Raw genomic sequence first — 14,458 nt, 5'->3', positions numbered from 1 at the left:
TCTAGACGGGCCCTCCCCAAAGTTATTTGTGCCCGGCAGCTCAAGACACTGCCCCCGCTGCCACCCTTAGATCTCCATATATGGAGCTGACCTGTTGACATTCCATAATGTTGATCTGACCTCACCCTGTACACTCAAGACACGCTCCATATATGGCCAGTACAGAATTCATTCCATATGTTGATCTGACCCCCCATGCCAAAGCGTCTGTCTGTCTGTCTGTCTGTCTGTCTGTCTGTCTGTCTGTCTGTCTGTCTGTCTGTCTGTGTGTGTGTGTGTGTGTGTGTGTGTGTGTGTCGCCCCACACTATCTCCTCCTCTCCTCTTTTCTCCCTGACATTTTCACACCATATATAACAACTTTTGTAATCTAGACGTTTGTTCGACCGTCAACAATAATCCGAGTTAATAGAGGGCCAACTACTGTAACGTTGCAACTGTGCAAAATGTCCAGGAACTGATGAAGAAACCCTCCATCAGCGTGACGACCTCGAAGCATCTAGAACGTCTGTCCGAGATGGAGCAGACGGTGGCGGAGCAGGACAGCTCTCTGTCGTCCCTCGCGGACCGGCTGAGCGTCGCCACGGCAGAGCTGGGGCGCCAGAGGGACGTCATCGCCATGCAGGAGAAAGAGCACGTCCAGGAGTGGGCAAAGTGAGCCCACTGTTGTTATTATTCACATTGTCATTGAAGCGAGTATGTCTTTATATTTCTGTGGGTATAAGCAGTGTGTGTGGTGCGTGCGGGATTTCTCTCAAAGGAGGTCTTCGATTAAGCATTGCTGTTCTGTGATATCTTTTCAAAAACTTTCATTTCACATTTAAATAACCAGCCAGATAATCTGGGATCCCACCCCAAAGTTTGAAAGATCTGCATCAAACCACGCGCGACCCCCGAATTAAGACAAAATATTGCCTCAATTGCAACAACACCAGGAAAATCACAAACCTGTCTAAACAAAATATGCTATCTAAATAACATTCTTAACATTGTAGTCGAGCACAAACAAACAAGAATAACTGCCAGGTGCAGAAATCTCTTGTTTATGAACATCTGCAGTATAATCAGTGTGCGTGCTGCAGCCTCTGCCTCAGCTCACAGCTTCACGTTGCGGCGTTCAGAGTATGGGTTCTATGCCATTCAGACCATGGGTTTTATAGGTAAGTCTCCCATTGGCTTAGAGGCAGCCTAATAATGTATACGATTTATATAGCGCTTTTCAAGGTACCCAAAGTCGCTTTACAGAACAGAAGTAAAAACAATTTTATTAGAAAACTAGTTAAAAGGTTAAAAACTGGAAATCAAAATCAAATGTGGACAAACAAGAAGTGTGTGTGTGTGTGTGTGTGTGTGTGTGTGTGTGTGTGTGTGTGTGTGTGTGTGTGTGTGTGTGTGTGTGTGTGTGTGTGTGTGTGTGTGTGTGTGTGTGTGTGTGTGTGTGTGTGTGTGTGTGTGTGTGTGTGTGTGTGTGTGTGTGTGTGTGTGTGTGTGTGTGTGTGTGTGTGTGTGACCTTTGACTGACAGTAGCTCTGACCAATTGTGTCAAAGAGAAAATGTTTGAACCCGCCCGCCGGGAAACAAGATCCATACACAGCATCTCCAGACTCAAATACCACACGACAGTGTGATTTGAGTCTGGCTTATTAGCCAGGCTAGCCTGGTTGTTGAGGGCTTTGTAGGTGATGGTGAGTATTTTGAAATCAATTCTGTGAGTATTTTTGAAATCAAGCCTAGAGACGAGGCAGCCAATCGTGAAAACGTCCACTACGGTCGCTACTAGAGGTAGTGGGAAATGTAGTCCATGCGCTTTTCAAGCACCTGGCAAAAACAATCCAATACAGTGCAAGGGTTTACAACAACAACAACATCATGTGTCAGATTGTGGAATGTGAGAACCAAGGGTTTTTGTTTCTTTTGTCTGAATTTTTTTTTTGGGGCACCAACCGGACCCATTTTGGGGCGGGAACCCCTTTTGGTGTTTTAAAGCAGTATGTTATAGTTTAGCTATTGAATAGCTAATAGCAGATCTACCGCGCTATGAACTTGTAGGTCTGAACTTGTAGGTCTGCTATTTTTGAAAAATTGTGAAAATGTGCCTCAAATCTTTGAATATATATTATTACAGATACAGAGTGAACATTTTAACTCAAATCTTTGCTTCTGGGGGGGAACAACATATTTTCAGATGTGGGGGGGGGGGGGGGGGGGGGCGGAGGCATATTACATATCATTTTTGGGGTCCTTGACATGAAATATTGAGCACCACTGATACAGAAACATAAGGTTTTTCAGGGTTTTTTTTATTTCGACGTCCAGTCTAAACGGGTTAACAGAGCTGATGATGATGTGTCGCAGGCTAGAGGAGCGCCACGTGGGCCAGGTGAAGGCCCTCTCCGGGGAGGTGGACGAGCAGCAGATCCAGAGGGCCCAGATGGAGAAGGAGCTGCAGTATCTCCGTGTGGAGCTGGAGGCGCAGAAGGACTCCAACACGCGCTCCCCCAGCAACACCATGAAGAACCTGGTGGAGCGACTGAAGGCACAGCTCAACCAGAAAGAGAAACAGCTCAAGGTTAAGACCATTCTTTTTTTTATTGTGTTGGGCTTGAGGTTAATATTTGATGGCATTTTGGATGAGATCACAAGGCTTGTCGACCAATCATAAGGAACAGCAGACAGACATAGCCTGGCATGGCCAGACTAATATCACTGCGTAGATATTAGGGCATTAAGCAACTAGTAGACTAGTTTACTAGTCGACTAGTAAATCCACTAGTCGACCTTGTTGGTACTAGTTGACTAGTTGATTTTTTCGATTTTGTAGGCCTCAAGATCAGGTAGATTATAGTTATAGTCACCATGTACACAGTTTTTAAATGTACAAATATTTATTTCCATAATAGGTAGTTAAACAACTAGTCGACTAGTAAACTAGGCAACTAGTCAACTAGTAAAAATGACTAGAAGTGAATGCCCTAGTAGATATTGGTCTGGAATCTGTGTGGAACCTGCTTTTCCAAGGGGGCCTCTGGTGATAAACCTGCCCCATATTCCAGGCTACAGCAGACCTAACAAATAATACTGTATGCTTTGACTCTGATAAATAACAGCTAGGCACTTTAGAAAACACGCTGATGATGAACTGTTTTATATGTTTTGCAAGGATGTAGGTGAAAGTTCAATTATAGGGGGTAATTTTCTCAATTTCCCAAACATTCTGTACTCAAAACCTTGGCAGCAGGCCTACATGATATATGCTCTGTTTTACTTTTGGATTTAAATCGGACACATGGTAAACATCATGAGTGAGATTTAAGCCGGTTAACTTCAAACACAACTGCGTTCATTCAACGTCCGGTGGAGATCTTCCAAAAAGTGTGAACAGAACGCATCAGGAAGTGTTATTGTAGGTCAAGTGTCAGCTGTTTCTGAGTGAGTAATGTTATGTATTACATGTGTGTGTGCACTAACGCCAATTAACCCATTCTGGGCGGGAACCCGTTTTGGTGTTTTAACTAAGCATTATGTTATACTTTAGCTATTGAAAAATAGCAGATCTACAAGCTCATAGCGCGCCACCGAGTGGCGCGCTACGAGCTTGTAGGTCTGCTATTTTTGAAAAATCTTGAAAATGTGGTACAAATCTTTGAATATATATTCTTTCAGAGCGAACGTTTTTTTTTAATTTTGACGCCTAAATGGGTTAAATCATATTCCTCGTCTGTTCTTACATATCTTGTGAATGCGGTAATACATGTGTCAGAGATCTGAGCCCTTTTTGACGTGTGTAGCCATCTTACGGATAACACGTCCTCCATCATACACACACATGGATGTTCATGGGTGGGAAGCCGGCAGGGGAGGTCAATCTCTGTCGGTGCAATAGCGACTCCTACAGGTTGGTCAGCAGGAGCCGGTGGAACTGGGAGCAATAGAGTGTTCCTCCACATGCGATGGCGAAACTCCTCACTCGACAGGTGAAAAGATTAGCAACTGGCAGCAAGTCCAATGTGAATCGGACCAGTGTCAAGATGTGGTTGTCTACAACCTGCCCAAGTAACGGTAGGGAATAGCAATGACAGGGACTATGTCCATCTTCATTTTTCGACCGCGATCACTGATTTCACAATGCCACGCCAGACTACCCGGTCCTTCATTGTTGGTCCCCAGTTCCTGCTTACTGATGCATGTGGCCCTATAGCGATGACATCAGGGAACGACAGTTTTCTACCTCTGCTTTGAGACAGGATTCCAGAGAAGGGAAGATATAACGTCATGATCAGATCTGCAAACTGTATTCTTCTGGATCGGACTAGTGAAGAAACATGGGGAAGGTTGCCGTATATTAGAGAAGTCGATGGGTGGCTCTTCCATGAGAGATTTTGTTATCTCATTAGAAGGCACGTGTAGGAGGCACGGTGGCACAGTTGGTAGTGCTGTCGCCTCACAGCTAGAAGGTCCTGGGTTCGATTCCCGCTCGGGACGCTGTGGGTGCTGGCGGCATGTTTCCTCCTCCGCGTCATCAGTGCCCATACCCGAGGCGGGGTTGGCGAAAGGGCCTTTCTGTGTGGAGTTTGCATGTTCTCCCCGTGTCCCCTAGGGTAGGTACCCTCACAAAAAACATGCAGTAATCCTGGTCTCTAAACTGCCTCCCCTTGGCCAGCCAGGGGGAGGCGCGTGTAAGTGCCATCCAGCCGTTTCTCTAATTTATTTGAAAGTGTCCATGTCTCGGAGCCATAGAGTCGTCCTAAATATTTTTACTTTTAACCTCTTACTGAATTGGGACTATGTAGACTGGCGGAATAGACTGGCAATGACTAAATTGAAAGAAAAATAAAGAAGACCCAATGCTCATTGCTCAATTGCATCAACTTTGAAAAGAAAATCAATAATATATCATTAGGGTTTTGTTTTTCTGGGCTGCATCTAAGGGATAACATGAGTTGAATTGCACAGCTATAAGCATTCAACAGCTGTCTCCATCATCGCCAATGCTGTGTATACATCTGTCTTCCCCGTGTGAGACCCTAATGCATGTGTCTAAAAGAGACATATGACTTGCACGCTAACAGGCTCAGTCTAGAAGACACATGTATATTGACGAAGTGTGGGGGAAATATCACCCCCACACAATAAAATTCTCAAGACTTATTCATTCCAGCACAAGTGGACATTTCATTCCCTGTAGATCAATGTGGACACCGTTCTGTGTTTTACATGTGTCTGTCTGCACTCTCCACCAATGCCAAATTGTATTCCTTGCCTGTTCTTAGCAATAACGTGTGTCTGAGCTCAGATGGCCTTGTCTTACATCTGTGTGACCCTCAGGCTCTCAGTAAGTTCTTACATCTGTCTGTGTCTGTGACCCTTAAGGCTCATACATAGTCTGGATTTTCGGTGGTGAGGTGACCACCGAACTACAACATGACGTCACGAGCCGCGGTGAAGAGCAAACCACCGCCACCGCTCCAGCCCTTCTCTCTGTTTTTACTCACCACCGCTCAACGTTATTTCAGCTCACCTCACCACCGAAAATCCAGACTATGAATAGGCCTTCAGGATCTCAGTAAGTTCTTACGTCTGTCTGTGTGTCTGTGACCCTCAGGCTCTCAGTAAGTTCTTACATCTGTCTGTGTGTCTGTGACCCTCAGGCTCTCAGTAAGTTCTTACATCCGTCTGTGTGTCTGTGACCCTCAGGCTCTCAGTAAGTTCTTACATCTGTCTGTGTCTGTGACCCTCAGGCTCTCAGTAAGTTCTTACATCTGTCTGTGTCTGTGGCCCTCAAGCTCTCAGTAAGTTCTTACACCTGTCTGTGTGTCTGTGACCCTCAGGCTCTCAGTAAGTTCTTACATCTGTCTGTGTCTGTGTGTCTGTGACCCTCAGGCTCTCAGTAAGTTCTTACATCTGTCTGTGTCTGTGACCCTCAGGCTCTCAGTAAGTTCTTACATCTGTCTGTGTCTGTGTGTCTGTGACCCTCAGGCTCTCAGTAAGTTCTTACATCTGTCTGTGACCCTCAGGCTCTCAGTAAGTTCTTACATCTGTCTGTGTGTCTGTGGCCCTCAGGCTCTCAGTAAGTTCTTACGTCTGTCTGTGTGTCTGTGGCCCTCAGGCTCTCAGTAAGTTCTTACATCTGTCTGTGTCTGTGACCCTCAGGCTCTCAGTAAGTTCTTATATGTGTCTGTGTGTCTGTGGCCCTCAGGCTCTCAGTAAGTTCTTACATCTGTCTGTGTCTGTGACCCTCAGGCTCTCAGTAAGTTCTTATATGTGTCTGTGTGTCTGTGGCCCTCAGGCTCTCAGTAAGTTCTTACATCTGTCTGTGTGTCTGTGACCCTCAGGCTCTCAGTAAGTTCTTACATCTGTCTGTGTCTGTGGCCCTCAGGCTCTCAGTAAGTTCTTACATCTATCTGTGTCCGTGACCCTCAGGCTCTCAGTAAGTTCTTACATCTGTCTGTGTCTGTGTGTCTGTGACCCTCAGGCTCTCAGTAAGTTCTTATATATCTGTCTGTGTGACCCTCAGGCTCTCAGTAAGTTCTTAAATCTGCCTGTGTCTGTGGCCCTCAGGCTCTCAGTAAGTTCTTACATCTGTCTGTGTGTCTGTGACCCTCAGGCTCTCAGTAAGTTCTTACATCTGTCTGTGTGTCTGTGACCCTCAGGCTCTCAGTAAGTTCTTACATCTGTCTGTGTGTCTGTGGCCCTCAGGCTCTCAGTAAGTTCTTACATCTGTCTGTGTCTGTGTCTGTGACCCTCAGGCTCTCAGTAAGTTCTTACATCTGTCTGTGTCTGTGACCCTCAGGCTCTCAGTAAGTTCTTACATCTGTCTGTGTCTGTGTCTGTGACCCTCAGGCTCTCAGTAAGTTCTTACATCTGTCTGTGTCTGTGGCCCTCAGGCTCTCAGTAAGTTCTTACATCTATCTGTGTCCGTGACCCTCAGGCTCTCAGTAAGTTCTTACATCTGTCTGTGTCTGTGTGTCTGTGGCCCTCAGGCTCTCAGTAGGTTCTTACATCTGTCTGTGTCTGTGTGTCTGTGGCCCTCAGGCTCTCAGTAAGTTCTTACATCTGTCTGTGTGTCTGTGACCCTCAGGCTCTCAGTAAGTTCTTACATCTGTCTGTGTCTGTGTGTCTGTGACCCTCAGGCTCTCAGTAAGTTCTTACATCTGTCTGTGTCTGTGACCCTCAGGCTCTCAGTAAGTTCTTATATATCTGTCTGTGTGTCTGTGACCCTCAGGCTCTCAGTAAGTTCTTAAATCTGTCTGTGTGTCTGTGACCCTCAGGCTCTCAGTAAGTTCTTACATCTGTCTGTGTCTGTGACCCTCAGGCTCTCAGTAAGTTCTTACATCTGTCTGTGTCTGTGACCCTCAGGCTCTCAGTAAGTTCTTACATCTGTCTGTGTGTCTGTGACCCTCAGGCTCTCAGTAAGTTCTTATATGTGTCTGTGTCTGTGACCCTCAGGCTCTCAGTAAGTTCTTATATGTGTCTGTGTGTCTGTGACCCTCAGGCTCTCAGTAAGTTCTTATATGTGTCTGTGTGTCTGTGACCCTCAGGCTCTCAGTAAGTTCTTATATGTGTCTGTGTGTCTGTGACCCTCAGGCTCTCAGTAAGTTCTTATATGTGTCTGTGTGTCTGTGACCCTCAGGCTCTCAGTAAGTTCTTACATCTGTCTGTGTCTGTGTGTCTGTGGCCCTCAGGCTCTCAGTAAGTTCTTACATCTGTCTGTGTGTCTGTGGCCCTCAGGCTCTCAGTAAGTTCTTACATCTGTCTGTCTGTCTGTGTGTCTGTGTCTGTGACCCTCAGGCTCTCAGCAAGTTCTTACATCTGTCTGTGTGTCTGTGTGTCTGTGTGTCTGTGTCTGTGTCTGTGACCCTCAGGCTCTCAGCAAGGCGCTGTTGGAGCTGAGAGCCGAGATGACGGCTCACGCTGAACAGCAAATAATCACCGGCGCTGCACAGAGAGAAGAGAGCCTCAATATCCAAGTGCTCATAGATAAGCACACCAAAGACCTCAAGGTAAGGAAACCCATACCGTAAATCCTCCACCTGCTGTTCCATGCATGCATTATCCAGCCGTTGCCCTACGTCTCGAATAAGAATATTACATGCAATTAATATAGCGCTTTTATAAGTACTCAAAGTCTCTTAGATTGGCTTGTAGATCGGCTATTTTCTGCAGGGGACTAAGCTATTGCTTTTAAGACAGTTAAATTAATGATCATAATATAAAGGCATTTTGTGCACCCCCGTGTCCAAACCGGAAGTTTACGGAATGCATTGGAATCCATTGGCTTTAGACTGACACGTGACTTGGCTGTTTTCTGCCCCCTCATTGGCCTCAACTCTCCATTCAATGGCTCTAGTCTAGCCTAAACGTAACCCTAAACCTAACCTCAGTAAAACTAAACCTAATCTTAACCCTAACAAGCTCAGTAGGCCAGTAGGTCTAACCTAGAACGTTGGTGGGATTCATAATCACGTGTGGATGACGGGGGGCCTAATGGCGGAAAAGCTCACAAACGTACCAACGTAACAGGAGATCTCTCTCCTCTCTACAGGTCCGCGTGCAGGAGCTCAACGAGGAACTCCACGCTGCCAAAGAGTCTTCCAGAGCCGCCCGGGGCAGGGAGACGGCCCTCAAGGAGGAGGTGGAGGTCCTGAACCAGGACCTCCAGCGGAGTCAGAAAGCCCAGAGCCGATGGCAGGCGGAGAAGGAGGAGAGGGAGAAGGAGATCCAGGAGCTCAAGCAGCGAATCAAGAGGCTCAGCGGTGGCCTGCAGGTCAGGGTCACTCTAGCCTCGGAAGTTTTGTTTTCAAAGGAGAGAAAAAAAAAACGCCTGGGCAAGACATGCATGAGAACTGGCATACAAGCGGAAGTGAACCTTCTATTTTCGCTAACCATTAAAAACCACTACTGTCAAAAATAGCATGCCTTTCCAAACTGTGAATATCACAAAAAGTTAGATGCTTCTAAAAATGCTTAACCGTTCGTTATAGTCGAACAATTGCTTATTACTTCATTTATACGTACAATAGCGTGCCGCAAAATGGTAAATCTACCGGCTTGTTAGAGCTTGTAGATCGGCTGTTTCCGCCACGCAACACCATTTTTCGATTAAGTATAAAACTGGCTTATCTGTACTTTTTGCACGCAGAAACAATCAGAGCTTGATGGTAAGGCACCCACAGTAGAGACTCTGCAGAAGAAAATCAGGAAGTTGGAGGCTGAACTCGAGACGAGAGCTCTGTCTGAGCCGTCGGAACAGAAGAGTGTCAAAGATGACAAGGTATACCAAATGAATATCTGCATCTTCATGTTATCTACATTAGTACCGTCCACTCACAATGTGAAATCTTTATTTTTGTACTTGTCGTAGTCAAGAGTTATGTATTTGTATTCCAACTCCCAGTCAAAAGAAGATGTCGTGCGATGGGAAGAGGGCAAGAAATGGCAGACCAAGATGGAGAAGATGCGGAATGAGTTGAAGGAAAAGGAGAGGGAGGCCGACGGTCTTTCTAAGAGGCTCGCCACTCTCAAAGACCTCTATGCCAGGTACTCAAAGACCTTCTACAAAAGACCCTCCCAGGGTCTTATACACGAATACGAGACTGCTCGCCCCTTTACCAACTCGCCCCCGTGATTATTTTTAATGTAGTTAACAGTTAATTTAGTATTTCCCTCCCTATCTGAAATTAGTAGTCGATCTCTATACTCTGTAAAATTTAGAAAGAACATGTCACAGAGACGGTGACTGCTTAATTAAGTTAATTTAGGACCTTCTAGCAGTTATTAATCACATTTCTTCCATGTAGCCCATGTTTTGTAATGGCATCATCATGCTATTATGCCCGTGGATATACAGAGTGAACTTAACGATGATAAATTAATATGATAATACCTTTTAAATAATCACAAACATGAATTATGTGTGTTATCTACAGCTAGGTAGAGTAGTGGGGCGAGATGGAAAAGGGGCGAGCGTACCTGTTACCTTATACACTGTGTCTGAAGATCAGGGTCTGTGCGTGCCTGTCATGAGTGGTTAAAGCTCTTTTAATCTGTCTCTTTTCAATGTGGCTTTGCGCCTAGACTAGAGCAGGAGAAGGTGGCCTTGCAGAAGAAGCAGAGTCGTCGTGGGGTGACCGCAGACCAGGTGGTGGGGGAGAGGTCGGCCGAAGCCCAGAGAGACATGGACGAGCTGAGACGAAGGAACGCAGAGTTGGAGACACAAATACGCAATATAAAGTATGTCCTGATAAGACGACTTTTGTTTCTTAAAGGAGAATTCCATACTAAAAGGTTTTCTTACCTTTCTTTGTAGTTGTTACATACATCCCCACCAAAGAGGTCCAGGTGTTATTTTGTGCAATAGCTATGGCTATTTCCCCTACCATAAGCCCTACAGTAAATTAATTGCATTGAATGGGGCTATGGGGTGTTGTGCTAATTCGCTTATTTCCATCGCTCAAAATTATTATTTCTTTGTATATATCCCCTCTTCATAATGTAAATAATATCCCAAGCGGCACACTTTACTACTTATTTCTATGGAAATAAGCGAATTAGCACAACACCCCATAGCCCCATTCAATTCCCATTCCATTCAATGCAATTCATTGAGGGCTTATGGTAGGGGAAATAGCCAATAAGGAGTTTTTGCACAAAAAAAAAACCTGGACCTCTTTGGTGGGGACGTAACGACTACAAAGAAAGGTAAGAAATGTAAAAAAGCCTTCTAGCATGGAATTCTCCTTTAAGTCTGTAATAACTACACTACATTGGATCCATTGGAACAACAAGTGATTTTTCCATTTCCCGACAAGTAACAGTGGTGAGAAGAACTACGGTAACGCTAACCTATTCCCTTATTGCACTTACAGGCAACAGCAGGCCTTGCCTCGAGACGCTGTCATGGAGGACCTGACCCTAAGAAACCATTTTCTTGAGGAGAGACTCCACTCTATGGAGAGCCTGATGGCAAAAGAGGAACAGTCTAGACCTTCTGTAAGTCCTGTAATAATATCAGTTTCACTGTTCACTTCATAATTTCCAGGGAGAAAAAAGTCCGGGGCCGAGTCCACTTCAATTCGGCATACAGTAGCGCAAACGTTGATAATTTCTTATCGTCTGCACCTTTGTTAAATTGACGTACACACACACACACTCCTCTCTCTCTGTCGCTGTAATTAATTAGTCTCATGTCACACAGCTGCTAGATTCTCCCGGCGGATCCTACCGGGAGCTGCCTATGCCATAGAAAGCATAGGTGGGTTCCAGACTCCAGTCTAACGTCAAATAGACACAATCTGGACAGGACACCAATGTTTTCATTTACATGATGATGCAGTAGTTGGTGGTGGTTTTTGATTGATTGATTGAAATATTTATTAACAGTTTGCAGAATTACAGTACATTTCAAGCACAAACTCAATACAAAGACTGTGTGGACTGGTGTGGACGACCCAATTAAGCATTACACTTGTTTACAAGAGCGTCCACCATGTTCAATTCATCAAAACATTTAGAGACGTACAAATAGACACTTCTATATAGTCAAAGAACAGAACAGGAATTCATCATAATGGAGGTAAAATGGGAAAAGAAACATATACAGTGAGGGGGGGGGGGGGATTCAGATTTTACGGGGGGCCAGTTTCGAATTGCAGCCGAAACTGGCCCCCCGTAAAATCTGGTGTACAAATTCCTACCACAACCTCTGAATGGGTACAGGCTTTAGTTTCCGACATACTACTGGTCCGAGTGTCATTATACCGACAACCTACCTCAAACCCTAACGTAACCCTAACCGCAAGCACGGAGCAGCGCATGTCCGACCGTTGTTCCTGTAAGTCAGATCTTTGGTGTGTCGGATCTGCGTGTGCATCCCGGCCCTCTGAACAAAGGTTGGATAGAAATATCAACCAGTCATCATACAGTAAACTGTATGTGGTAATGTCCAACCCTGGACACAAAATACAGCAATGTAGCTTGAATTGTGGTCTTTTCATTCTGCAGTACAGTATGTTTCTCTCAATACCCAGTTATGATACTTGGAAATAACCTTGTTTTTAGCATGTACAGTTGGAGGCCATCGATATTGTCCTTTTCTTTTTGCTGAGGTTTGCGTGATCTGCGCAAAAGGACAGTTAACCCATTTTGGGCGGGAACCCCTTTTGGTGTTTTAAACATTGTTATAATTTAGATATTGAAAAATAGCAGATCTACAAGCTCATAGCGCGCCACCGAGTGGCGCGCTACGAGCTTGTAGGTCTGCTATTTTTGAAAAATCGTGAAAATATTTATTTCAGAAAACTGGAGGATTTAGAAGGATTTTTTAAAATGTTGAGGTCAGGCCTAAATGGGTCAAATGATAAGGGACAATATCGGTGGCACCCAACTGTACTTTCTAGTAGGCTGTAAGTGAGCTGTAACAAATCATGAATAGAATGTTCTAATGCAATTTATTCTATTGGCACCAAAACGCTTTCTCTCTCTTAAGTTCTTCTTTCTCCATCTCTCTTTTCAATGCCTCTCATTTCTCGCTGGACTTAATTTCATTCTATACATTATGAAGGAGGAACGCTCCTCTTGGAGGGGGAGTCACTCTGCCACCTTTGATGTTGAGGATAAACCTGGGAAAGGGAACGCAGAGCCCTGTTTTATCATGAACCGTCGCTCAGTGATTGTAGACCACTCAGGCATGCAGAGGGCGCTAAAGCAAAAGCATAAAGAAACTCAGGACGGCTTTGGACAAATGGTGACGGACGAACAAGCACCGAGCTCAACAGAAACCCCAGAGACAAGCGAGGCATACGAGACAAAAAGCTGTAGCACAGAATATAGTGAACTTGTAGATGCAAGAGATGAGGGAGACCCCGATTCAGACTGTGCCGAGCAACAGAGTATAGAGCATGCTGTGGGGAAGGGACTGCAGGACCCAAAGGAATTAGGCACGTCATCGTCTCCAGAGCAAGTCGAGGTGACTGGCGGTGAAATGGAGGTGAATCCACAACATTCTCCGGTGGAGAGAGATGGTGGACTGCAGGACCCAAAAGAATTAGGTACTTCATCTCTGGAACAAGTCGAAGTGACAGGCAACGAAGCAGAGGTGACTCCAGAAGAGCCAAATTATGCTGTGGGAGATGGGACAAACACCCCACCGGAGGCTGAGGAAAAGGTGGAGCTGAGAGATGAAGCCCAGAACATTAACCCGGAGCTGTCTGTTGGAGGGTCCCTCTTACCCGAGCTGGACGTGGACCCCGGTGCCACCTTAAATGAAGACCCCGATAAAGTCATTGTGGCGGAACCTGACACGGCCTCGATCGCAGAGAGAGAAGTTGGCATTACAGAAAGACTTTCTAAGGTCTTTACCAAGGCTTGTGTGCAAAAAAGAAAATCAAAACCTTCTAGCCCTTCGAAGGTACTCTTCAAGGCGTTCACCGCCGTCGTCCGTGGAGGTGGTAGTGTCAGACAGTAGTGCTATAGCAGATCGTTCCACATCCAACAGCTGTGATTGGTTTTGTGTGTACTTTGTGTGTACAGTTTGTGGCAGTATCGTTGTCGTTGTTGGTATAACCTTTCCCCTCCCGTTCATCTCTTCAACTGAAGCCTTCAGATAAAGAATGAATGAATCAAGTGGAATCTTTTATAAATTATAAACCCAGGCCAAATCATTTGGACACTTTAAGTATACAACCTGTAGCGTCGACGACACAATACTGTACTTTAATTTGGTCTTTTGATGATATGACATTAACCCATTTTGACCTGAGATCAGATTCTAAAAATGTCTTCTACATCCTGACAGTTTTCTGAAAAAGCTATGTTTCTATGTCAGTGGTTCTTGGATTTTTCAAAAATAGCAGACCTACAAGCTCGTAGCGCGCCACTCGGTGGCGCGCTATGAGCTTGTAGATCTGCTATTTTTCAATAGCTAAAGCATAACATAATGCTAACACCAAAAGGGGTTCCCGCCCCCAAAATGGGTTAAGTATACAACCTGTAGCGTCGACTCTAATTTGGTCTTTTGACGACATTAAACCATTATTCTTGACCGAAGGCTTCATTTTTACCGGTAATCAGCTCTTAGTAATTGTGGGCTGCATGCTGTACATAACATTCTTCTCCCTGCCTTCCTTCCTGTAGACGTCAGGGCGAGGCACCGGCACCCCGTCACAGAAAGACCAGGACCTCTGGAGAGAGAACCTGAGGCTCTCCTCTGAGAACCTGGAGCTCCGCTTTCAGCTGGAGCAGACAAACAAAGACGTGCCCAGGCTAAAGGTGCAAAGAGTTATATGCACATACAATGAAGTCGCTCTCGCCACTGTACAATATTTTGTAAATGTTGTAGCTTACAGTATTTAGCATTTTTGATAGCCTTTGATGAACAGCATATGGGGATATACACATAACATACTATACTATACTATACTATACTATACTATACTATAACATAGTATACTCTAAGATTGCTT

At 45.1% G+C, this 14,458-nt stretch overlaps 1 protein-coding gene across 1 annotated transcript in view; it reads left to right on the top strand.

Moving 5' to 3' along the window:
• cep290 (centrosomal protein 290) overlaps positions 1 to 14,458 on the top strand; it is a 74,242-nt gene that overhangs the window by 52,079 nt on the left and 7,705 nt on the right. The window contains exons 36-44 of the mRNA XM_079502132.1: positions 454 to 653; positions 2,355 to 2,568; positions 7,862 to 7,999; positions 8,542 to 8,763; positions 9,139 to 9,270; positions 9,394 to 9,536; positions 10,074 to 10,229; positions 10,865 to 10,988; positions 14,130 to 14,264. Coding sequence (XP_079358258.1) covers positions 454 to 653; positions 2,355 to 2,568; positions 7,862 to 7,999; positions 8,542 to 8,763; positions 9,139 to 9,270; positions 9,394 to 9,536; positions 10,074 to 10,229; positions 10,865 to 10,988; positions 14,130 to 14,264 — 1,464 coding nt within the window. The remainder of the gene's footprint in view (positions 1 to 453; positions 654 to 2,354; positions 2,569 to 7,861; positions 8,000 to 8,541; positions 8,764 to 9,138; positions 9,271 to 9,393; positions 9,537 to 10,073; positions 10,230 to 10,864; positions 10,989 to 14,129; positions 14,265 to 14,458) is intronic.

This window comes from Electrona antarctica (assembly GCF_951216825.1).
Source record: "Electrona antarctica genome assembly, chromosome: 5".
NCBI classification, from domain to species: domain Eukaryota; kingdom Metazoa; phylum Chordata; class Actinopteri; order Myctophiformes; family Myctophidae; genus Electrona; species Electrona antarctica.
Note: the sequence above shows the minus strand (reverse complement) of the source record. Positions and strands in the feature narration are given on the sequence as shown.